Here is a 27,034-nt window from a genome sequence, read left to right as displayed (position 1 = left end):
TAAAACTCAAAAACGTTGGCAGATCATGTCAGTTTCTAAATTTTCTTTTCTAATTTTATTGATTTGTAATATCCAAAAATTAGGGAGAATTGCCTACCTAGGTGGTATGAGGAGAGAAATATTAATAAGAATGTGTTGATGTAATAGTAATGACATTTTTTAAAAGACAGTGGTATTACATGAAATAAAATGTTTTTATGGGTGTTAAGAGTAAATGAGGATTATAATGGAACTTTGATCACTGAATTAGAGTTCTGATACAATTTTTTAAATTGATGAATTTTAAATGAATTTATATCTGTATTCTTAGTAATTATGTGAAAAGCCTAACATTTGTATGTTTAAGAATCAGGTTTTTTTAGTACATTCAGGTAGGCTGATTTAATAATTAGTAGAAAATTATTAAATGCTAGGATACCCACAAGTATAAAAATTTGTGCATAATGTCTGCATGATAGATAATCCACATATTAATAGTAAAGTCTCTTCTCTAGTCACACTGGCCTCCTTGATGTTCCTTAAATTTATTCCAGACATTCCTCCCTTAGGGCTTTTGTCTACATTAGCTCTTTTATCTGTTCTAAAGATATTTTTCCAGATAGCTGCTTTGCTAGCTGCTTTGCTTTCTTCAGATCTACAAAAATGTTAACTTCTCATTGAGATCTACTGTGACCACTCTGTTTAAAATTGCCACTTCTATCCCCTGCAGAACTCCTTATCCTTTACCAAGTTCTCCTTTTCCCCTATAATACTCATCACCTAATGTACTGAATAATTTACTTATAGTTTGTCTCTTTTGTATGTTGCTATATTCCAGGAAGCTACAATAATGCTTGGCATATAATGGCACTATGAATACTTGTTGAATTAAAAATCCACAGTGGGAAATAATTGTATTTTACAAGTTGAATTTCTAAAAATTCAAAGGTCTCAAAAAAAGTAAAATGAGTTATTTCAGTTTATAACAAGATGTATTTTCATGAATATGAAATTGTGATCGGCTGATACCTTTACTGTGACAGGTTAAAAAAATGTCTTTATTTTTAGAACACTAAAAAGAAACTGTTCTTTTGAATTGTCTAATACCCCTAAATATTTAAGTATTTCAGAGTAAGCTGCTTTCACATTATTTAGAATTATGTTGATGTATAACATAAGAGAAAGATTTATACTTTTTTTTTTGGAGTCAGGTTCTTACTCTGTCACCCAGGCTGGAGTGCGGTGGCTTGAACTCCGCTCACTGTAACCTGTAACCTCCACTGTGTGGGCTGAAGTGTTCCTCCCACTTCAGCCTCCTGAGTAGCCAAGACCACAGTTGCAGGCCACCACGCCTGATTAATTGTAGAGACAAGGTCTTAAGTTGCCCAGCCTAGTCTTGAACTCTTGGGCTCAAGCAATCCTCCCGCCTCAGCCTCCCAAAGTGTTGGGATTACAGGCATGAGCCACTGTGTCTGACCAGATTTTTACCAGATCTGGCTTCTTTAATAGATTACTTTTGGAATTTAGTGCCTCAGTGAACATTGGATTTTAGAGTTTTTAGTTACTTTTCAAGGTAGTTTGCACACATTTTTTTTCTAATCTTTTTGAAAGCTTGATATTAATAAAATACTATGAAGGAGACTAGCAGGTAATATGGTGAGTTAGGTTACTCAGATTAGCTCTCTCACTGAAAACAGCTAAGGCTGCTAGGTAGAATTTTAAGAATGTCTTATTAACATTGAACTTACAGCACTAAGGAATTACCAGGTCAAAGCCTAATGGACTGGGGAGGGAGAAAAAAGGAACGCAAGGAGATAAGCAGAATGCCTAAACTGTTTTGGCCCTGAAAGCAACTGCCAAACTGGGAAGACTTGAGCTTCAATTTTAAATGCTTCAGGACCTCAGGCAGCAAAAGTCAAAACCCAAGGCCTACCCAAGGTACAGTGTCCAATGGGATATCCTTTCCCCTTAAACTATGTGCTCCAAAAGCTACACTCAGGATGACAGTGATCTAGAAGTAAATCCATGCCACCTTCCTACCTGTAAGGGACTGAGAAAAGTTGCGTCCGTCTGAGTAGAGCAGAATGGGGGAATCCTGAGATGTTCCTTATGTGGATTTGTGTGAATAAACATCACCTGAGAATGATTCAGAAAAACTGAAGCCATGTATGTAAAGTAGACTCAGCCTGAATTATACCCCTAATAGGTGGTAATAGCTTATTCATACCGTTTCTGGAGGAATGCACCTTCTTCCTACGCCTCAAAGAGTTTCCACAAATAATCTTTGAAGGGAAAGGAACAGATCAGTTGTTAAAAATAAGCATATAAGGAAACCACATACATCAGAAACAGACCTCCAAAGACTTCAGAAACTAGAATTTAGATAAGATTAGCTTAATAACACAGGTGAAGAGAGAATTGGAGAACTGAAGGCATCCAGAATGGAGCTTAAAGAGCCAATTAGATGGAAAATATGAAAGGGATATCTGAGACAAATTGATAGTGTGAAAATGTGTCTACTTGAAGTTCTAGAAGTAGAGGAACTACATGGGGCGGAAGCACAATTTGAAGAGAGAAATACTGAGAAATTTCCAGAATGATTGAAGGCTTCAACAGATTCAAGATGCTCATTGAATCCCAAGCAGTAATTTTAAAAATTCACAACTGGACACATGAGGATGAAACTGTAGAAAACTAAAGGTTTTTTTCTTAAATCACATAAATGGTTGGAAACAAAAAGATAAATGACCTTCAAAGGAATGGCAGTAAGGTTGGTAACTTCACAGCAACAAGGGAAGCTAGAAGACAGTGGAATTGACTCTTCAGTTTGCTGAAAGAAAATAGCTGTCAACTTGAAAGTTCTGTACCCAGAGTCATGTTAATAAAATACCATTGTGGAAGTTACACATGCATTTTTGAACATGTCCAATTGTAGGTATAACTTAAATACATATATTAAATTACAAGCTCATTTATTAAGTATCCAGGTTTCTCTTCATATTTGCTTCCTAGCCTAAAGTCACTCTGTTCCAATGAAAGTTTTCACAAGTGAAAGGACTCTTATTGGAATTTGAATTGGTGGTCTGTTTTTAGCTTCACTTTTTTCAGGGCAAAAATGATTATGAGTTTTATTTTTATGTTTATTATAAGTAGAATTATAAATCTCACTTGATTGGTTTAGTGCCACAAGTTTACAGTTTGGGCATTAAACAAGTAGTTTCTTAAATGCTGAATTTCAGTTAAATTTTTACCCAAGTATATCACTTCAATTTTATTGTTAAATGTTTATAATAACCCTTTGACTTGGTTGGAAATTAGTATTTTTAATAATCTTGAGTTACGCCAGTGTCAAATTCCATTAATTAGTATTCATTTTTTAGGTTTGGAAATTAACTAAATGAACTAAATTTTTATGGTAGTGCCTCTGGACTTTACCAGTTTGTGTTAAGGTTGATAGTTTTCTTTTTTAAATGCTTAAATTATACTATGTTTAGAGGCTGCAAAGGTAATCCTTTACATTAAAAAATGTTAAATAGTTTTGACAATATTATACATCTAATTTCTGTATGCATAACGCATATTATGTTTTATTTGTACATTTTTTGCAAATTTTAACATTTTGGGGGTTTTTGGAATACGGTTTTGAGAATTGATGAAAATATAAATATGTGTTTAAATGTAAAAACTCAAAAGTTATATGTCACCTAGACATTCCATATATGTGTGTATTTATATTCATATATGTATACACATATGTATATGTGTATATATTAAAATAAGGTTCAAAAATCAGAAGATAACAAAAGGAACCTACAGTGAAAAGTCACCTATCCCTGTTCTTGAGGCACCAGTTCCCCTCAGAGACAATGTTCAGAATCTAGAGATGTTTAATGCACATACATTCATGTGTTCTGTCCTTTAATAAATATCTATTACATTTTGTTTTGCACCTTTTTTTTATTAAGAAAGTAAGTTTTGGAAATCTTTTTCTACAAGTACATAATATTCTATATTTCTTTTAACTTGTCTCCTACTGAAGGACATGTAAGTTTTTTCCCTGTCTTATATATTATTACAGACGGTACTGCAGTAATTGTGTACATATCATTTCCATTTGTGTAAATATTCTTGTAGATTAAATTCCTAGAAATGGAATTGCTGGATCAAAGAGTATATGGGGTTTATTTGAATTTTCTATTTCCTAATGTTCTTCCACAGAGGTTGTCATAGTTTTAAATCCCATTGATAATCCTGTAAAGGGCCCATTTTTCCAAATCCTCTTTACACAATGTTTTATAATCTTAATTTTTGCCAGTACTTATAAGTAAAAAATGGTCCTCTCAGTGTGGTTTTCATTTGCATTTCCCTTATGAATGAGATTGAGCATATTTTCATTTTTAAGAGCCCTTTGGATTTCTTTTTCTGAGAACTAATCTCTCTAGTCCATTTTTTTGGTTTTTTTTTTCTTCTTTACAAGAGCACATTAGGGAAGTTAAGGGAAACTTTTAATGTTAGCACAATTTCCCATTTAGAAGTTGAAATACTTTTGATAAAACATTTAAATAATGTGTTACATTTATTGCTTTACCTGTTTTTCTCATTGTCAGAATGGAAGGAATGATAAATATGTTCTGAGATAAAAGAACATACTTTCCTTTGTTATTTTGATGTTCTTACTGACCTGTTTTACATACTTTTCTTTTGTTTTTTCTTTTCTTTTCTTTTTTTTTTTTTTTGAGACAGGATATCACTGTGTTGCCAAGGCTGGAGTGCAGTGTGTGATCACGGCTTAGTGCAGCCTCCACCTCCTAGGCTCCAGCAATCCCCCCACTTCAGCCCCTCAAGTAGCTGGGACTACAGGTGCACGCCACCATGCCCAGCTAATTTTTGTATTTTTTTTGTAGAGACAGGGTCTTGCTCTGTTGCTCAGGCTGGTCTTGAACTCCAGGACTCAGTCTAACCACCAGCCTTGGCCTCTCAAAGTGCTAGGATTACAGGCTTGAGCCACCATGCTCGGCCTATATTTTCTTTCAAATGTGTGTTTTGTGCTTAAGTATTTCTTCTGTTGGCCAAATCTCTGATTTCCCATTTAAATTAAGTCTTAATGTTTGCAAATTATTTTTTTCATCTTTTTAAGCTTTTTATGTTGCATCTCAACATTAGACATGAGGAGACTCACATACTGTTATATAATGAAAATAGTTTTGTACATATATTTTTTTTTCCTGAAAACTGATTTGCTTATGAAATAGTTATGAAGAAAAATCTTGATTCACATTACAGATTTTCAATAAGGTCATGTATATAGAGAATAATAAGGTCATGTATATAGAGATATCAAAATCATGAAGGTATCTTTCAACAATCAGATCCTTTTGAAGTGAGTTTATATATAAGGATTATATTCTATTAACAGTAAACATTTCAAAACCAGTTTTCTTTCCCATTGGTGAGCTAATTGAATACTTTATAGAATTTGGTTTTCAACATGCACACTTTGCTATCCAACAATGTATCTCAATTGTAGTAATTTGAAAGCTAATCCATAGATTATTTTATATCTTGTTTCTGTGCATTTTGCAGTAGGATGATGGGATATGGGGAGAACAGAAAGTGGTTTTATGCCTGCTCTCCTTTCCTTCCTCAGGTTTAGGTATTGATTGGGAAAGGGCTGCCAGGAGCTCAGTTTCTTTGAGAAACAGCATTAGGAAACTTGTTGTTGTTGTTGTTGTTAATTTAATTTTTTTATTTCTTACATGTCACAGCTTTTGATAATCTGATATCTCTACTGACCTGTTATAGTAGTCATGGACAAAATTAGACCTGTATAGTAGAATCAACTAGGAAGAATGGCCATATGTGTTTATTAGATTTGGGGAGCCTTCCACTGCAGACTTCATTTGCTGGTGAAAGTATCACCACCTTAACCCAGAGCTTGCCATTCAGGTTTTTTTCCCTTCAACTGTCTTTACATTTTAATGACAGCACCATAAGGGTCTGTTCTTAGAGCAGGAATATCAATATAATCTTCATTTCATTCTTGCCTACTAAAGCCTTCATGGCAGCTTTCCATATAGTATTTGAACTTAATTCTTTACCTTTGGTGGCATCACTTTGGAAAATATCACAAATATAATTAGAGGAGGTAAAGTGAAATACAAACATTTCAAACTATAAAATAAGATTCCAGAGAAAATAGGATATGTTTTCGTTAAGCCTTTAAATGTGGCCGTGTTTGGAGAAATGCACTCAGGAATTCATAAAGTTAGGAAAAAGTTTTAAAATCTAGTAGATTTTATGAAATAATTTTATAAATATTCTGGAGATAAGTACGTAGACTGAAGCCATTAAAATAGAGCCAAAATTTCAATTTTGGAACATGCCCATTAGAAAAAAGAAATTCACGTCTAAATCTTCTTGATTCTCCTGGAACTTAATATTTACCTGAATTTTTTCTTTGTTTTTCTTAATTGGTTAGCTATGTCTACTTTTCAAACCTCCAAAGTTCCTAATTTCCCATCTTTTACATGGCTATTTGAAACAGCATTTTTGCTTCAAATAGAAATCATGTTTTCATTCAAGAAAAGTAATGGAAAATGGAATTGATTTGGGTGTGCTCACGGAAAGATCGAAATCCTGTGAAAAATCTAACTTTCAAAATCCATATTAGAGCTTCAATTATTCCTCCATTTTAGTCTGAATTTACTGATAGTATTATACTTAGCACCCTTTCTAAACCTTTTTATTGAAGTGAGGTTTTAAGTTAATATTTTAACAAGGATTATAGGACTCATAAAGACCTTTCTGTAAAAGTTATACATTTACATTTTTCATTTCCCTTGATATTTAAGACAGTATAATCTAAAACCTATTTTTGAATGAATATGCGAATAGTAACTGGTAGTTTTATCCACATTTATTTAGCAATTATTATTGAATGTCTGCTATATGTTAGGCTTTGTTCTAGGTGCTGTGAAATAAAAAACGTTATGCCTTTGTGGAATTTCTAAAATTATGTTGACTCGCTTGTTTTCTGAGTAAGCAGAATAATACCTAGATGGACTACTGAGAAAATACACTTAACCTAAATACATGCACAAATAATATTTTTGGAATTAAGTGGTTGAATTTTAAAAGGCAAGCATAATGAAGTAATATCAAGTGATTGAAACCTGAGAGATGGGAGGGAAAGTGGAGTTTGTCAAGATTGTTACAAAAAGGAAAACATTTTTCTTATTTAAAAGGGTAATATATGTGTTTATTATAAGAAAAAAACTCTAATGGAGAAAAAAACCATATTCCCACTACCTTTGAACTATAACTTAATCACAGTTAACTTTTCCAGATCTGTCTATAAAACCTTAACTTTTTGTAGCTTGTTTTTTCCACATGGTAGCATATTTTTGTGTTATTTAGTCTATAAAATCGCTTTTAATGGTGGCACAGTAGTACATCCTAGATACATGCTGTTTAACCAGTCCTAATTATCATTTACAGTGTTTCCAGTTTTTGTTTTATAAGAATCTCTTGTATGAATACAATTTTATTTCAATATTTTTACATAGTCATAATTGTTTCTTTAGATTGACCTTTTAGAATTCATATTTTACTATCAAAGGTTGCTGTTGCTGGTGTGATCTTTTGAATTGAGCTGGGTAATGATTTTTTAATCTTTCAGAATTTAAGTAAATATGACCAATGTGTAGTTTGTTCAAGAATAGAGAAACAGGGTTGAATAAATATACAATTTTGGGGAAAACGATGATTATTTGATAAGCATTTTCTAAAAAGGAACTTGGAATTAGGTCACTTCAACAACAAAATAGAAATAAACTATCCATATAGGATTGAGAAGGCTAGAATTGGGTCATAATACAAATGTTGATTGTATGTTCTTGGAAAAAGTGATAGGGTATCAAAAACAGTTGCAGAATAGAATTAGAATATAATTTCTGATGTAAAGTTAAAAGTATTGGAGTAGCAGTATTGATAAAAACTAAAGTAGTCTGAGGAATATACTGTGAGTTTTATAGAATGAGGAAATGGGCTATTTCTAAAATTATGCTTCTCTACTGATAGGTAAAAACTAGAGGAGTGGGCAAGTTGCTTAAAAAATACAGAAAAGCAATCCATTGAATTTGTATCTACTTCATTGTGGAAGTTTAATCCTGTTTTTGGAAAGTGATTTTTAAGAAAGGTTAAATGAAGCATTACTCATGATACTGGGTATCTACTATAAATGTTATACTTGATTTCATAGAATAAATAAATGTGTACTTAGAATTAAATTGCCAACAAGAAAGTTACATGGAAAAAAAATGTGAACTCATTGGATGACACTGAAAATTAAGTAAGAGAAATAGTATTCTGATAGGAATCTCTATCAAAATGGGAAAGATTGTCTTGATTAGTGAACTAGAATATCTCAAGTAGAGGAAATGACTAAAGGCTTTTGTCCAGTGATAATACAATTGCCAATATTTTTAAACAGCAGTTTTCAATTTGTATGTAGTGAGAAGTACAGTAAGAGATGAATGAATTATAAACAGTTTTAAGTAAATGGTTTTCTGAACAACTTCCCCTCTGCACATTAAAAAAAAAGTCATGTGACTAATGGAAGATTAACTCAGCAAACAAAAGTGAGATTAGATATTATAATATTTTATAAAGCAATATATAAAGTTCCTGTAGTAATACTAGAGAAGTTATATTGTTTAATATTTTAAGTTTGCCTGGAAGGACTTTTATTAAGATGATAGTTCATAAAAGCTGCAAATTAAGGTAGAAAAGACTATAAGTTGATGTGCAATAAACTAATATTAGACATTTGAGGGAAGCAAATTAGCAATCTACTTGATTACCATTCTGGCTGTGCAGTATGGAATTAATGTCATTTTTTTTTTTTTTTTTTTTAGATCAGAGGTTTATGAACTTGATTTCTTGACTTTCCTGATAGCTGGAGCGTCTCAAATGATTGTACACATTTCTTAGTCTCAATTTTAATTAACCTTTAGAAAGATCTATGCCACTCAGCAATTTTGAGGAGAGACAGGGGAGATGACCTAATGGGAGGTAGAGTAGCAAAACCAATTGAGCCATGAATGTTAACTAGTGATTTTGATACTTCTGACTAAATTACTCACTTTTCTCAAAAAGCAAATACCCTGCTGTATTTTTCTTACCCAAAAATTACAGATTATTCTTTGAAAGGTAATGTTTGGCATGCTGTTGACAAGTTATTTACAGAGTTTAGATGTTTATTAAGTAAAGTAGGCTGAGTCTATAAATGTTAAGTGATGGTTGTTGATAGATGCCCTATATATTGGGACAAAATCAAATCTGAGCCAAGGTTTTACCTTTGAGATTCTTGACTGAAATTAGTATTGTCTAATTTATCTAGCATTTATTTAACTTTTTAAATCCTCATAGGCCTGGCTGAGAATTTGAGAGGATTTAAAAGTAGATTTTAAAGTGGGGATGTTTATGTTCAGAGAAAAATACCAATGAATTACTCCGAAGAGAAACTTACTGTTCAAAATCAGCTGTAATTTTCTTTCTCTTATTAAAAAAAAAAAATCCCTAATCTGTCATGAGATTAGAGTTAAAAAAGAAAATGTTGAGTTATTTTTTAAAAATCCCAACTCTCTCCTTTGTGAAATTGATATGAAAATAAAATGTAACTGAGACAGAAAAATTGTCTCAATCCTTCCAGTGAAAATAGTTTTGGTCAACAGTTATTGTGTGCATTTCTTCCTACTCAGTATATATTTTTTGGATTTCACTTTTTAAATGTACTATGGATATATTTCCATTCAGTATTATACATCATTGCTTTTAAAGTTCCTGTGGGTGTGTATGTATCTATATCTCATCCCATTGTTTAGACAAAACAATTACTTAGACAAAGCACAGTTTAATCATTCTACCTTTTGGTAATATAGGTTCTCAAATTTTCTGTGTACTCTTTCAATGAACATCCTCATATATATATATATTGTGCTGAGAGCAGTATAGTATAGTGGTTAAGAGCTCAGTTGTGTGATCTGGGGGAAGTTATTAAATCTCCTTGTGCCTCAGTTTTCTCATCTTTAAGTAGGGAATAGTACTTTACCTGAGTGCTGTTTATGGATTAAATGAGTTAATACATATAAAATCTTGGAGTAGTGCTTACAAACATTAAATATTTAATAAATGCTGCTAGTATTAGCAGTATTTAGTCATTTTAAATTATAAGAAGCTGAATTGCTTCAACTTTTAAGTGTGTAATAAGCAATGAGTTTCTTATTGCCAGATCCTTCGTATACCCTTATTTTTGACCTGTGGCATATTCCACCAGATCCCTTTTTCTTATAATGTTCATCTTTGACTTCATACATATTATTTTATCCTGTTTTTCTTATGTCAAGTACTCTGGGGTTCTCTTCCTTTTTGTTGCCTGGGAATGGATAGTTTGGAGAAATGAGTCTTTGCTTGTCTGAATATTCTCTACTTCAGAGAATATACTTAATGCCTTAGGTATTGTATACCCTACATATTTATAAGAAAAGTTTTTTTTACAAATGACAAATATGCATCTTTAATTCCACTGTCTTATTGATGAAACCAACCCCCATCTGCTAACTTTAATCAGACAATTTATACCTGAGTTATGTCACCTCATAATAAACCTAATAAAAAGTAAACTTTACAGCAACTCTCATAACACTTTTCATTCTTGTTCCCATAAAAAAAAAAAAAAAAGTCTGTTGTTCTTCCCTCTACATTACTGGTTTTCTCTCCTTGTTCTACCTTCTCTGAGCCAAAGCCAGTATTACCCCACTTAAGGATGACAGCAATAGCATCTTACCTATTGTAGCTAGTACCTGCTTGTCTCATCCCATAGCACTAAAAGCCACCTCTCTATTCTCCCCAGCCTGTATTCCCTAACCTACTTATGAGTCATCTTTTTTCAACTTTCCTCATTGTTTACCTGCCAGGAAAACCTCAGTGGCATTCAGTAAGGTTTTCTGTGTGTCAGATTTAACTCTGCCTTTTTATGCCCTCCTTAATGGACCTTCACCATAATCAGCCAACTTATTTTTCCTATGCATATTCTTTTTTTCTTGCTTGGATGTCCTCATTATTCCACCGAAAACTAAAGAAACTCATGTTGTTTCGTTGACTTGTACAGACTCCTTTTTTTCATTAATGGCCTGGATACCATCTGCTCAGTGAAGCTTTCCTTGTTAACTCTAGTTTGCATGGAACACCTTTTCCTCTGAATCTTATAGGACATAGAGCATACACAAAATAATTTAAACTTAAATTTAGTCCTTTATTGTTTCCATCATTAGTTTTATGTTTTCAACTGGGTCATAAACTCTTTAATAGTTCAGGTCCACATCCCCACTTCCACTTGGTAAATCCTAAGGACACATGACAAATACTTTTTAGTTGGCTTGGGAAAGTGGAAGACTAATTAATACCTAATGGTTAGTACAAGGAATTAAAATGAAACTAAATTTAATCTAGACCCAAAGATAATCATAGTTTTGTTTAGCACATTTCAATTTTAATCATAATTAAACTATACTTCACAGTGGTCTATAATTTACACTTATTTTTGACAAGTAGTTCTGTGATATATTTAAGGGCCTGGATAATTGAAAGTTTATAGGACATGTAGAGGTTGTGGCCAACCTGTTATATCTAAATCAGTATATATTATAGGTATACATTTGTATGTACATATTTATATTTTTAATTTTATAGACAGAATCTCACCATGTTGCCCAGACTGGTCTCAAATTCCTGGCCTCAAGTGAGTGACCCTCTCCCTTCGGCCTCCCAAAATGCTGAGATACAGGCATGAACTACTACACCTGGCATTTATATCTATATTTAATATGAAAATACAAATTGCAGAAACAATACAATTTATCATAGGAAAATTAGGAAGTACAGATAAAGAAAACTATTCTTTAGGTAGTGGCTGCCTCCCAAAATATAACCAAAATATAATTCCATGAGTTATGACTTAGTTTAATCCACCACTTTATCTCCAGTGCTAGAAAAGGGCCTGCCACATAGTAGGCACTTAATTATTTGTCAAATAAAAATGAATTTATTTGCAGACACTACTTTCCTGATTTCTTTACCTTAAAATTGGGAGTGGGTGGTGGAAAGAAGAATATTCTGCAACCACTCCAGCAGCTAACTTAAAAGCCTGTTTGTAGATCTTAAAATGTCATTCTTCAATATTTCCAAATTCCTTAAAACGACTTGTATTCTGTAATCTTCCAAGATATTTTTCAGGTTGCAGAGGATTAGAGAATAACTGAAAAGCGTAGTGAAAAAGTAAATGAACAGGAGATGAATTTATATTTAGGATTCCATTTGCTTTCAGATTTCAGGATTTGGCTAAGCTTTTTGGATAATTAATACAAGTAGAATCAGACAGCTTCTCTGCATCTCAAATTCAGTTTAAGATGATTGTCTTAAGTCCTAGGAAAGTCTATGTGCTATACTTTAGGGTAGAAAAGATGCAGGGAACAAATTAGGAATGCGACTGCAATTCATTTATTCGTTTGTTCACATTGTGAACAACTACCATAAGAACTCACTTTAGATGGATCCTAGCCCTGCCTCTGCTATGTGCCCAGTACTGTCTGAAAACCTAAGTGTTGACTTGTCCCAAATGGTTATTGTGTGAAAACCTACACAAAGTATATAGAGACTTACTTTTTCCTTTAGATTATAAAGCTTCTTGGTGTTCCTCTATAGAGTTATGTCAGGTTAATTTATTTATCAATTTTTTTTTTTTGAGACAGAGTTTCACTCTTGTCCAGGCTGGAGTGCAATGGTGCAGTCTCGATTCACTGCAACCTCCACCTCCCGGGTTCAAGCAGTTCTCCTGCCTCAGCCTCCCAAGTAGCTGGGATTACGGGCGCTTGCCACCATGCCCAGCTAATTTTTGTATTTTTAGTAGAAATGGGGTTTCACCATGTTGTCCAGGCTGGTCTCGAACTCCGGACCTCAGGTGATCCACCCGCCTCGGCCTCCCAAAGTGCTGGGATTACAGGTGTAAGCCACTGCACCCAGCCTCAAATATGTTTTTAAACCATTTCAAGTTAATTGTATAATGATTCTTATAACTGGTGATTTTAAAAACAGCATAATTTTTAAAACTTTTGACTTTATGGGATTTTTTTTTCCCCAAGGGATAAGGGAAAAAATTGAATTTGAGGAAACCTGTCAAAATGCTGTTGACATAGAGTTTTATTTCTCTGGTCAGAAAAATGTGAATTTTGTCGGCACTTACATCAGCATTTCATAAAACATCCAATGAAGCATGAAATATGTTCCTAACATTAGGAAAAACTCATTTATTTTTGAACAAGTGAATATCATGCTTTCTTTAGATCTCAATGTAAATATATTCCAGGGAAAGGACATGGCTAGTCTAAACTGTTAAAAATAGATGTTAGTCAAAGGGTCATTAGACCTTTTCTGGCAAAGTTAACACTTTAAAAATTAAGTAATTAATTTTGTTTTAACCTATTAAGTAATAGGTGATCATTAGTTCCAATAATTTATCTGAGGATAGTTTTAGTTCCAAAAGATACGTGATGACCAATTAATGCTTGGGAAATAATTGTGGAAGTTAACAAAGGCCTGGAAATATGAAGTATTCAAAAGTATTGGGAAAAGATCTGTGTTTCCTCATCATGTTATACTTGTTTTACTCTCCCTAAGATAACCACTGATTTTTTTTTTTAAACAGAGATGGGGTCTTGCTATGTTGCCCAGGCTGGTCTCAAACTCCTGGGCTCAAGCGATCCATTCACCTCAGCCTTCCAAAGTGCTGGGATTATAGGCATGAGCCACTGCACCTGGCCGATAACCACTGATTTGAATGTAATTAAACTTAAAGGTTAATTGATCTTGATATTGCTATTCTAATTATCATACTCTTCTATTAAAAAAAGGAAGTTGAAGATTTAAAAAATTTATTATTTTTTCTCAATAGACACTTTTCATATCTCTGTAAAATTTGGATAATTCATTAAAAAGGTAATGTAATTGTATGACAAATTTTTATGACAGTATGTGTACCAGATAAGTATTTATTTGTTTTTTGTTTGTTTGTTTGTTTAGACAGGGTCTTGCTGTGTCACCCAGGCTGAAAATGTAATGGTGTGATCATAGCACACTGCAGCCTTAAACTTCTGGGCTCAAGCAATCCTCCCACCTCAGCCTCCCAAGCAGCCGGGATTACAGGCATATGCCACCACACCTGGCTTAAAGTTAATTCTATTAAGAGCCTCTGTCATTGAAAATGATGCACTACTTTTAATAGATTAAATATAAGCAAGTCTTAGTAAGTTTTGCAAAATTATTTGTATGCATATAATGGTCTTATTTATTTATTTATTTTGAGACAAAGTCTCACTCTGCTGCCCAAGCTGGAGTGTGTGGTGCGATTTCTGCTCACTGCCACCTCCGCCTCCTGGGTTCAAATGATTCTCCTGCCTCAGCCTCCCGAGTAGCTGGGACTACAGGCATGCGCCACCATGCCCAGCTAATTTTATATTTTTAGTAGAGACGGGGTTTCACTATGTTGGCCAGGCTGGTCTTGAATTCGTGGCCTCAAGCAATCCACCCACTGAGGCCTCCCAAAGCACTGGGATTACAGGTGTGAGCCACATGTAATGTGGTTTATAATGGTCTTTAAATGGAGACCTATAATGGTCTTTAAATGGAGACATTTTCTATTGATTAATGGCAGGAAGTTCTGAGAATCCCAAATGTCAAAACAAAGTAATCTTAGGTATCAAGAATTTTTTTTTATTTTTAGAATTTAAACCAGGCTTTGATTATCAGGTGGAATGGATTCCTGTACAAATACACGTAACTATGAAAAATATATTTAAGAATACTTATAGCTAAGATGTTTTCATGTAAATATTAGTAAGTAATACATAGGATAATACTCTTTTAAAGAAGGAAAATGGACTAGTGGTGGGATGGCTAAAGACAGGGTATTGGTGTGCTAGTCTCACCAATAATGCCATTTGAATATGGCCTGCACTTTTCCTCTGCATCAAATGGGCCAATTATAGTAACACCATTGCTCTTTCTGGCTACTTGGTTTACATAGTTCTGTTTAGAGAAGATATAATGAAAAGTTATACTCCTTTAGTTTATAGCTTTGTTGACTAGTATGATTTATGGGCACCTGGAACATCTAGATGCTTTATATTCTTTTTAATTCTTGATAACCCTTTGAAATGGATGTTATTATCATTCCCATTTTATAGGTGGAAAAGCTGATACTGTAAGAGAGGAAGTAATTAATGCAATGTGATCAAATTCTTTTCATTTTGTCACACTGCAGATTTAATCTCCAAAGCACATTGATGATTTTTTTTTTTTTCCACACAGAGTTTCGCTCTTGTCACCCAGGCTGCAGTGAAATGGCACAATCTCAGCTCACTGCAACCTCCACTTCCTGGGTTCAAGTGATTCTCCTGCCTCAGCCTCCTGAGTAGCTGGGATTACAAGTGTACGCCACCATGCCCAGCTAATTTTTGTACTTTTAGTAGAGACGGGGTTTCATCACGTTGGCCAGGCTGGTCTCGAATTCCTGACTTCAGGTGATCTGCCCACTTGGCCTCCCAAAGTGCTGGGATTACAGGCATGAGCCACTGTGCCTGGCCAATGATTTTTAAAAGTATTTTTTTAAGGAATGATGTTTTAAAAAATAATGAGATTATAGCTATTGTGGTAAGGCCACCAGTACCAGCTCTGTAGAAGGTCTCTCAAATAATATTTACTGATTGCATTAATGAATGACAATCAGTGGCCACGTACTAGAGATCAGAGAATTTTTCTGTATTAGTCAAAAGTGTCTTTCTACATACATTTATTGGGCTAATACCAATTTACCAATTAAAGAAATAATTGATGAATCCAAGATATAGGACCACTTTGTTGGGGAGGGGTATGCAAAATTTGGTTATTTCGTAGATATATATAATAGACATAATTTTTACTGAAATGCATAGATGATAGTAAAGTCTTTTTTCTTGTCTCTATTTTTGCATCCACCCGTATCACCCTGCCAACCATAATTATGTTTAACAACCTTGTGGGTATTCCTTATTTTTCTCTATGCTAATAATACATAAACATATATAGGATTTATTTTTATTTATTTTATAAAGATAGATTATATAAATTTTACTATCTTTTCATTCAATAAGATCTTGTGGCAATTCCTCCCAATTACCTGTTAAAGCTGAATACATAATATTCCATGATGCGAATGCATCATAATTTATTAAACTATTTCCCCACTGGTGGACATTTGATTTTTAAACTGTTTTTGCTACTACAAAGTTTACAGTAAGTAATCTTGTACAATTACCTCTCTATTCTGTTGCTTTTATTTTTATTTTATTTTATTTTTTAGATGGAGTCTCTTGCCTGGGCTGGAGTGCAGTGGTGTGATATCAGCTCACTGCAACCTCTGCCTCCCGGGTTCAAGTGATTCTCCTGCCTCAGCCTCCCGAGTAGCTGGGATTACAGGCGCCGGCCACTATGTCCAGCTAATTTTTTGTATTTTTAGTAGACACGGGGTTTCACTCTGTTGGCCAGGCTGGTCTCGAACTCCTGACCTTGTGACTTGCCCGCCTCGGCCTCCCAAAGTGCTGGGATTACAGGCATGAGCCACCATGCCCGGCCTGCTTTTATTTTTATAGGATAGATCCTAGGAGTGGAATTCCTGCGTCAAAAGATACATTTTTTTTTTTATTAGAATAGCTGTTACTAATGGCTTTTCAAAAATGCTGTAACAATTCATATTTCCTCCAGCTGTGTATGAAGTGCCTTTTCATTACATGGCTTCAGTAGTGTTAATACCTTTGTAAGTTTTTGCCATTCTAATGGTTTTTAAGTAATATCTATTATTTTAATTTGTCTTTCCCACATTGGAAGTTTACACATTGTCATATAGCTTTTAACCATTTACATTTTCTTTTCTGGGAATTAACTATTAATATTCTATGCCTATTTTCTCAATGGGTAGCTTTGGTTTTCCTGACCAGTTGTGTGAACTGTATATAATCTCAACTGCACCTAGGAAGCTGGTGATTTAAATTCATCCTACTTTATTCCCACTCTGTTTACCTCTACTAAGCCAAGCAGCTGAATGCAAGGAAGCTTCAGGTTCTATGGGAATCTCAAAGAAGAGGCCCAGTAGAGGGCCTAGGGAAAGGACTAAGAAGCTGACCCATAGAAAATTTGGAACCCCTCAAATGTCTTTACCCCAGACGAATGTTGACATCAGCCTGGCCTCTTGGCTGAGTCCTCCCTGCTCTTGAGTAGAGATTTCTTTCTGGTTTCTTGGCAGAGGGCTAGCAGCAGCTTGTTTGCTGCCTACACCTGCTACACAGCTGTCATGGTAGAGAAGGGTCAATTTCTACTACTTTAGGACTGCCAACACAGCTTCAGTGAATAGGCAGGAAAAAATAATAGCACATCTGAAGGATCCACCAACCAGAAATGAATTTATATTCCTTTCTATCAGGTCCTTAACAAAATAGAGCTGCTAGAGGAGAAATACAACTGGAACAAAGTAATATGAACACAGGATTCAAAGTGCTGTATTAAAAACTCTGGAGTCTAAAACCATTATGTATGAACCAAATACAGTAATAGGCTAAGTGGAAGAGAATATTCACATGGAGCCCTAAATGAATTGCCTGGGGGATCTACTGGACAAACTATTTTAACACCTTGAGCAAAAATTCAAAGGAAGGGTAAAGATAACAGACTTCAAGGACGGAACCAGGAGATCTAACGTATATAGTTCTAGAAGGAGAAAAAAGGAACAAATAGAAGAGAGACGCTTATTCTTGACCTAAAAAAAGCCCTGAGTATATGGGTTCAAAGGGCATGCTGAGTTCCAAGCAGATTTTGTGGTAATAAAAGTAAATGATAATTACTCAGTGCTCAACCTGCTAGGCAATGTTCTAAAGGCTTCACATTTATTAACTCATTGAGTCCTCAGAATAGCCCTGACAAAGTAGGTATTATTATCCCCCTTAATCAGCTGAGGGAAAAAGAGGTTAAGTAGATAGCCAGATTGTGAACCTAAGAGGTCTGACTCCAGAGCCTTGATTGAACTGCTTCAAAGTACAAAGAGCTGTGTTTAAGTGTGTGCTAAAATTTATGAACTCTAAAGATCTAGATAAAAAAGTCCAGAAGAGAACAAGTTATCAGCAAAAGCAAAAAAGACTGTCATCAGCATTCTCACCTGCAGTAGTTTAAGCCATAAAACTGGGAATACTACTCTATTACTGTACTGCTTGAGATAAAAGGACCAAAACTTCTCTAATCAGCCAAAATATTTATTTACCTATCTGGGTGAAACAGATTTGCTGATTAACACAGTTGAGCACCTAACCCCACCCACTCTGTGATGAAAATACTCAAAGAAAAGAGAAATCTAATAGTATTTAATCTTGGTCTTTGCACATGCTATTTCTCCTGCCTGGAATAACTCTTCCCTTTCTTCAGCAAATAGCTCAGATTCTCCTAGAAAAAGTTATCTTTTTCCCGGAAATCTTTTGCAATTCCCCAAGTCTAAGTCTTTTGCTCTTCCAAAATGCTGTAGCACCCAGTACTTTCTTCATTTTAGCACTTAACCATAATATCTTACAATGATCTTCCACTTCGTTGTCTTATTTTCCCCATAAGATTGTAAGCTCTATGAGGGCAGGGGCAGACCTGTCTTGTTCACAGTGGTAGCCCCCACGCCTAGCACAATATCTGCAATATAGTAGGTTGATGGTGTGACTGAATGTTTATATGTAGTCCAAATTTGCAAATCTTTTTTGCCGCTCAGATTGTTCTGGTAGCTATACAGGGAAAGGAAAGCCTTAAGTTTTTCTTCAGTGGATACATCCTATTCAGGTAGACCTATCGGGTATGTGTATATTTCTGTATTCATCTCATGACTTTTACAGAATTTTATTAAATTCACAAAATTTCTATGTAAATGTATGAAAATCCATATAGATTCAATTTACACAGGTATATTTACAATGCATTTTATCCATGTTTGCTTCACACTTCTGTTATTTTTGAAAATAACAGAAAAATTAATAAGAAACTATAGGGATGAATTTGCAAAGTTGGTTAAAAATTGGTCAAAAATTGAGACTGATGCTCTAAAAAAATAGTATTAATTCTATATTTTTCTGTTTCTCTTCAGATTAAAGCTAAAAATTATGACAAGGTTGAAAAGGTGAGTCCTCAAATACTTTGAATTTTATATTGAAGTTTAACTTAAAACCTAGTATGTATAAGACAGATGTAGTAAAATGTTAATAATAATTGAATCTAGATAGTGATTTTTTACAAGTTAATTGTACTTATTCAGCTTTTTTATATGCTTGAAAATGTTCATCATAAAAGTTTTGGAAAAGGAAAAGAAAATAATTATACTCCCCTGACAAATCATGAGAAGCATTTTAATTATCTAAACTGAAAATGGGGAAATTATTTGCTTTTTATTTATAAGAGATAAATTCATAAAGGGAGCTGAATTTGTGTTTTTAATGTTCCATTTCATCTATGTCCATGTGAAATTTATTTAACTGGATTCTGATAATATATTCTTGTATTTAAAGCTATTTCAGAGATGCCTTATGAAGGTTTTGCACATTGATTTATGGAAGTGTTATCTTTCATATGTCCGAGAAACCAAGGGTAAACTACCAAGTTACAAGTAAGTGAAACCAGGATCTTAAGAATGCACGTCATCTCCAGGCACACAGTTAATCCCACATAAACTCACACCTTCTGTTAGCCCCAAGTGGGAAGAATTATCAGGATTTGAAAAGTCAGGATTTCCTAAGAATTAGTAACCTTGAAAAAAGTGCTTCAAAGAAAGTCACTGGCATGAGTCTTACTCTGGAGAATTGAATCGCCCAAGCCCTTTCTATACTGAAACACTGTATAATTGCAACACCCAACCACTTTGTTGACAGACTTGTTGTCAAATTTTTTCAAAAACCATCTTCATACTTGTGCTAGTACCACTTTTGTGAGGTCACAATGCAATGTGCTACTTAAGTGATCTAAGGGGTCTCTGACAATTGTAGTGATATAAGGGATCTCTGACAATTGTATTGTGAAGTTGCCATCCCCACTCCGAATTATACCCACCTCCCCATCTTTGCCAAATCTAAATAATGGACCTTCTTCTGAGGTGCCATTTTTCTATGTAACTAACAGGCAAGTTATGTCTGTTACTAAAATTCTGTCTTTATTGTCTTCCTGATTATACTTTTTGTTATGATTTTTGTGTTTTGAGACAGAGTTTCAGCTCTGTCGTACAGGCTGGAGTGCAGTGGCACAATCACGGGTTCACTGTAGCCTCAACCTCTTGGGCTCAAGTGATCCTCCCACCTCAGCCTTCCAAGTAGATGGGACTACAGGCAAGAGCCACCACACCTGGCTGATTTTTTTTCTATTTTTTTGTAGAGATGGGGTCTCCTTATGTTTGAGACTCCAAACGTAGCAGGGTCTCAAGCGTAAGTTAATGTCCCTAGGCTGGTCTCAAACTACTGAGCTCAAGCAATTCTCCTGCCTCAGCCTCCCAAAATGCTGGAATTACAGGCATAAACCACCACACCTGGTCTGTTTATTGTCTTATATTGAAGTGGAAGTTCTTTTTCCCTAATGTACCGTTTACATTTTAACATAAGTTGCATTTTAATAAAACTATACTTTCCAGATTTCTACATTTTACTTTAGAGCTAAAGATCTTAATGTCTCATTAATGAGAGAACCACAAATTTCCACATTTGAATCTGCTATGTATAGAATTATGCAACTTAAATGATATAAAGATAAGTAAGACATGAGCCTTATTTTTGATAAGCTCACAAGCAGTAGATAAAGGAAACAATTTATGATATTGACAAGCTTAACATCAAAGAACGACTTTATATACTTACAAAGATGTCTTTAATTTTTGTTTATAGAGAATGTTCAAATGTTGTTCTGATCCTGTGATCAGAAGCTACATTTTAGTTATATTTACATTTATTATTTATTTATTTATAGAGACGAGGCCTCACTGTGCTGCCCAGGCTTGTCTCCGACTCCTGGCCTCAGATGATCCTCCTGCCTCAGCCTCCCAAAGCATTGGGATTCCAGGAATGAACCACCACGTCTATCTTCAAATAATAATTTATTTTTAATTTTTTTTAGAGACAGGGTCTTGCTCTGTCACCCAGGCTGAAGTGTAATGGTGCATTCATAACTCACTGTAACCTTGAAATCCTGGGCTTAAGCACTCCTCCCACCTCAGCCTTCCGCATAGCTAGGATTACAGGTGCACGCCACCATGCCCAGCTAATTTTTTTAATTTTTATTTTTTTAGAGACTGGGTTTTGCTATGTTGCACAGGCAGGTCTTGAATTCCTGGTCTCAAGTGATCCTTCTGCCTCGGCCTCCCAAAGCAGTGGGATTACAGGCATGAGCCACCATGTCTGGCCTAATTGTAGATAAATTTTAATAACAAAAAAATTTAAAAACCACGTCTTTCATGTTCATTTCAGAGAAAAAATGGCTCAAGCATATGACTTTGCACTGGATAAAATTGGAATGGAAATTATGTCCTATCAGGTAGAGTTAAAACTTTTTAATATATGCACTTAAATGTAAAAATACCAAGAAAGATATTAACATTTTATTTTATTTCTTAGATTTGGGTGGATTACATCAATTTCCTAAAAGGCGTGTAAGTATTTGTATAGTTTTTTTTTACATATACAGTTGATTTAGCTAAAATATAATTTTTAGTTCTTTGAGAAATCTCCATACTATTTTCCATAGAGTTGTTCTTTGGGTAGATATCCAGTAGTGAGATTGCTGGGTTGAATGAGATTTGGTTATAATATAATTCATGGCATTTCTTATCCAATCTCAGGGAAGCTGTAGGATCTTATGCAGAAAATCAAAGAATAACAGCTGTCCGAAGAGTTTATCAACGAGGTTGTGTTAATCCGATGATCAACATTGAACAGCTCTGGAGAGACTATAACAAGTATGAAGAGGTAAATTAGGTCAGAGTAGTTGTTTATTATAAACCAAGCCATTTTAATTTCTATGCATTGTGGATTTGTAGATTATAGCCTTTCTGTATCAGTGTTACACTTTTTTTATTGATTGTAATGAAAGCACTATAATGTTTTTGCAAGGTTTGAGAGTCTCCATATAGTGTTATTTTTTAGAGGATACTCTGAAGAACAATAGTTCTTATAAAACTATTTTTATTCTTTGCTAAGCCATATCCACACATTCATACACACACATACACATTGTCATTGACCTATAAAACAGTACCTTTTGGGAATTATGTTTCCAATAGTACCTTTTGGGAATTATTTTTTAGTTGCTGTGCACCTTTTTCACCTGATTACAGTGATGTGATGATTGGTTTGAATTTGTGAAGTGTGTGGCTACAATCCAAGATCTTTGTGTTATTGGTATCTACTTTTAATAACTGAGCTAATCAATCTGAATACATAAATACACATGCCAAATAAGCTCTAGCATTAAAAGGAAGTTCCTTGGCTGGGCATGGTGGCTTACACTTGTAATCCCAGCACTTTGGGAGGCCGAGATGGAAGGATTGCCTGAGCCCAGTAGTTTGAGACCAGCCTGGCAAGATGGTGAGAGCCCGTCTCTAAAGAGAAAAAAAGAAAGTTTTTCGTATGTATATTGTGATTTGGAAGAACTATATAGGGTAGTGAAATTGTTCCCTCACAGGCATCAGCTGTGGTTTTCAAACTTTATGGTTTTTGGATTTTAACAGTTATTGAAGATCACAAAGAATTTTTTGTTTTTATTTTTTTGAGACAGGGTCTTACTCTGTCACCGAGGCTGGAATGCAGTGGCACAATCACAGCTCATTGCAGTCTCAACTTCCTGGGCTCAGGTGATTCTCCCACCTCAGCCTCCCAGGTAGCTAAGACTACAGGCATGCCCCACTACTCTCAAGCTAATTTTTTGAAGAGATGGGGTTTCTCCATGTTGCTCAGGCTGGCCTTGAACTCCTGAGCTCAAGCAATTAGCCCGCCTCGGCCTCCCAAAATGTTGGGATTACAGGCACGAGCCACCATGCCTGGCCAAAAACTGTATTTTCCAAAACAAAAAATGTAGTGAGAAGAGTGGCATTGTTTTATATTTTCACAAATCTCTTTCATGTCTAGTTTAATAGAAAACAGCTGGATTTTCATATCTGCTTCCATTTAGTGTGTTATAATACTAAATGTCACGTAGCCTCTGTAAAACTCCTGTATTTTATGAGAGAGGCAAATAATGTCTTAGTGTTATAATGACAACTATTTTGATCTCATGGACTCCCTGAAAGGGTCTTAGAATCCTTGGAGTACTCACTGAGTGGTAATGTTTATCTTTCCTTGCTACTTCTGTTTGTCTTTTTAAAAAGTGTTATACAACAGAACTAGTTAGAAAAGGGCTATTAGCCAGGTATGATGGCTAATGCCTGTAATCCCAGCACTTTGGGAGGCTGAAGTGGGAGGATTGCCTGAGGCCAGGAGTTTGAGGCCAGCCCAGGCAACATAGCAAGACTATGTCTCAACAAAAAAAATTTTTTTAATTAGCCAGACCTGGCAGGGCACACCTGTAGTCCTATGTCTGAGGCAAGAGGATTACTTGAGCCCAGGAGTTCAAGGTTCCAGTGAATTAGGATGGCACCACTGCACTCTAGCCTGGGTGACAGAGGAAGACTCTGTTTATAAAAAAGAAAAAGAAAAGGGCTATCAAAGTCAAGCCATGGCTATTCACCCAGATGAATCTGTACATATTTTTTTTTTCTTTGAGACGGAGTCTCGCTCTGTCGCCCAGGCTGGAGTGCAATAGCACGATCTCAGCTCACTGCAACCTCTGCCTCACCATTTCAAGCAATTCTCCTGCCTCAGGCTCCCAAGTAGCTGGGATTACAGGCGCACACCACCACACCCAGCTAATTTTTTTGTATTTTTAGTAGAAACGGGGTTTCACCATGTTGGCCAGGCTGGTCATGAACTCCTGACCTCAAGTGATCCACCCAACTCGGCCTCCCAAAGTGCTAAGATTACAGGCATGAGCCATGTCATTTTTTTTTTCAGTAGAATCTTATATGAAATTATTGAGCCTTTTCAAATTATTCTATCTTTAAAAGTTCCTGATAAATGGAAACTTACTGCCAGCTCATAAGACATAAGCACATCCTCCTTGATCTTGGAAATGTATAATGTGATTGAACCTTTTTTCCCTGCTTTTCATGAGCTGTATGAACCTCTATTAAACAAGAAATCTTTTAAAATAAAAATTTAAAGTTATTTAGTAAATGAATAAATTAACTGTATTGTGCTAATTTTAAGAAACTATACTTAATTTTAAAATATTTTTGTTTTTTTCTAGGGTATCAATATTCATTTAGCTAAAAAAATGATTGAAGATCGGAGTAGAGATTATATGAATGCTAGACGTGTAGCAAAGGTATGGAATTCCATCAGGCTATTTTAATGATTATTATGAGTCTGTTGTTTACAGCAGAGCTTTCCCTGTCTGGTATTACTCTTGATATTTTCAGTCATTAGCAATCTTAACAGCAATTAATTGCAAAGTCTGAGGAGATGACATATTTGAAATGAAATCTCTCTTTGTAAGAACAAAATATAATAAATTGGGTTTAGAAGAAATTGTTTTTTAAAATATGGAAACAGAAGACATAGAGAGAGACAAGGCTCTACTTAGAATTGATGAAGTAATTCTTTTCCCTCTATTATTTGGGTTTGTCTGAATATTGTATTACTCTGTGGTCTAATAACATAGCTCTCAGGGACACATTTTGATTGTGTGCATACCTTTCCATTCATTGACACTCTTGGAAGTTAGGAAAAATAGCCTATTAATACAAACTATTGAAATTTTAAAAGACAGTTACTCCAAAGATGGCAATAATGATGCCACCAGATCTTCAATCCTATTGATCTGTCAACTCTTACATCCTGGAAAGTAACCTCCTAGATCACTTATAGAGAGGGCCCATGGGTGTTTTGTTTACCCACTCCTGGGAACCTGTTCTTGAGTGGGTAATACTCTTATCTTTCTCTCTACTCTTAAATAGTTTTTAGATTATATTAACAAAGTGGTATTTGGAAAAAGTAGGCATCTTGAACAGTCTTCCAAACTGATCTACCCCATCCGCCATATATCTCAGTTGTTCCTGGCTCACCAAAGATTTCTAAATCCTTGTTGTCTAGGAATATGAGACAGTAATGAAAGGCTTGGACCGTAATGCTCCCTCGGTGCCTCCTCAGAATACTCCTCAAGAAGCTCAACAAGTAGATATGTGGAAGAAATATATACAGTGGGAAAAGAGCAACCCTCTTCGTACAGAGGATCAGACCCTTATAACAAAAAGAGGTAACAAGATTAACCCTCATGGGACTTCAGTTACATGTATGTTAGGCCACTTGGTATCCCCATAGGTTACTAAAATTTTCTTACCCCTAATCTTTTTTTCTTTTGTTCTTCAGATTCAATAATTCCTATAGATCTATCTCCATATTCACTGAACCTTTGTTTTCATCATATGCAGTCTGCAATTAAGCCCATCCAGTGAACGCTTTATTTCAGATACTATATTTTTCAATTCTATAAATTTCCATTTTAGAAATTTTTTATTTTTTATATTTCTTTTTTATGGTGTCCATTTCTTAGTTGAGATTCCTTGTGTGTTCATTACCATCTTTTTCTTTGTTTCTTAGAACGTATTTATAATAGTAGTTATAAAGTCCTCATCTGCCAATTCCAACATCTGGGCCTTCAACCACCATGGAGTTTATTTTCTTTGATTGCTTTTTCTCTTGACTGTGGTTTACATTTCCCTATTTCCTGTTTAAATTTTTTCTTTTAGATATTGTACAAATGTACAAATGAAACATTGTAAAGACTGTAGATTCTGTCATCTTCCTCTGAAGAATGTTTTATTTTAGCAGGAAGTTAAATATTACTGTCAGATTACTTGGACTTTGTGGAGGCTTAGTTTTATACTATGAAGACAGGTCTGTTTTAGTTTTACCATTAATCTCAGATTAAATACCTTATTCTTGGGACATAGTCTTTACTCCTAAGACAATGAAAAGTCTAAGGTGTTTACCCCAACCATCTAATTGGATGGGACTCAAATTCTAAACTTCATCTCCCTTAGTTGCTGAGGTATCTATTTAACTCTTTCTGCCTTCCAGCTTTGTTTTCTGCTGGTCTGTTTGTATTCTTCCCTGTGTGTGTACATTTTAGGGATCAGCTGAGGATTTGAGAACATTTATGCCCAGATTTTCGGGATCTGGCTTTCTCCTTTTGGGGATGTCTCCTCAATTTCCAGCTGCTCTCATAGGCCAGAACTCCATGTTACTTCAAGACAGTAAGACTACAGCATTTGACTTGAGTTCTAGCTATCCCAGAAGTGCACAACATGGGCATGCGTTTGAAGGGAAAAGCCGTATTTAAATATGGATCTCACCTAGTGTTGTTCTGTCTTTTTAAGGGCTCAGTCTCCTGATTTCTGCTTCTTTTGGTCATTTCCAGTACATTTAGATAGTTGCTTTTGTATTTGTGTTTTGTTTGTTTATAATTTTTACTTGCTGAGGGTTGGTCTGATACAAACTACTCTGTCAGTGCCAGACTCTTAATTTGGAGCTTTATGGAATTCCTCAATCTTGCCTTGCTGTTGCCTTGCTGTCTTACTTGCAGGTCTTTGCAAATATTGTTTCCTTTGCCCACTCCATTTTTGTATCTACCCCATCCTTACTCCACTTCACTTATTTGCCTCTGACCAGCTTCATCCCTTCTTCAGGTGTTGTGCTAGATGTCAGTTCCTTAGTGAAGCCTTTCTTGAGTCCCTAAACTATGTTAAGTCCTGCTGCTGTAAGTTTTCAGAGTATACTGTACTTTCATCATCATAATCCTTTTGATCTTTGCTTTC

The 27,034-nt window shown here is 34.9% G+C and overlaps 1 protein-coding gene across 2 annotated transcripts in view; it reads left to right on the top strand.

The window, feature by feature from the left end:
• The window catches only part of CSTF3 (cleavage stimulation factor subunit 3), a 78,388-nt gene that overhangs the window by 35,627 nt on the left and 15,727 nt on the right, over nt 1-27,034 (top strand). For both annotated transcript variants that reach the window (XM_057299137.2, XM_055094266.3), the window contains 7 exons: nt 19,238-19,270; nt 19,656-19,753; nt 21,594-21,660; nt 21,741-21,775; nt 21,965-22,091; nt 24,466-24,543; nt 25,311-25,473. In XM_057299137.2, coding sequence (XP_057155120.1) covers nt 19,238-19,270; nt 19,656-19,753; nt 21,594-21,660; nt 21,741-21,775; nt 21,965-22,091; nt 24,466-24,543; nt 25,311-25,473 — 601 coding nt within the window. The remainder of the gene's footprint in view (nt 1-19,237; nt 19,271-19,655; nt 19,754-21,593; nt 21,661-21,740; nt 21,776-21,964; nt 22,092-24,465; nt 24,544-25,310; nt 25,474-27,034) is intronic.

This window comes from Pan paniscus, chromosome 9, assembly GCF_029289425.2.
Source record: "Pan paniscus chromosome 9, NHGRI_mPanPan1-v2.0_pri, whole genome shotgun sequence".
NCBI lineage: Eukaryota > Metazoa > Chordata > Mammalia > Primates > Hominidae > Pan > Pan paniscus.
The sequence above is the reverse complement of the archived record's forward strand: the minus strand, read 5'-3'. Positions and strand labels throughout refer to the sequence as shown.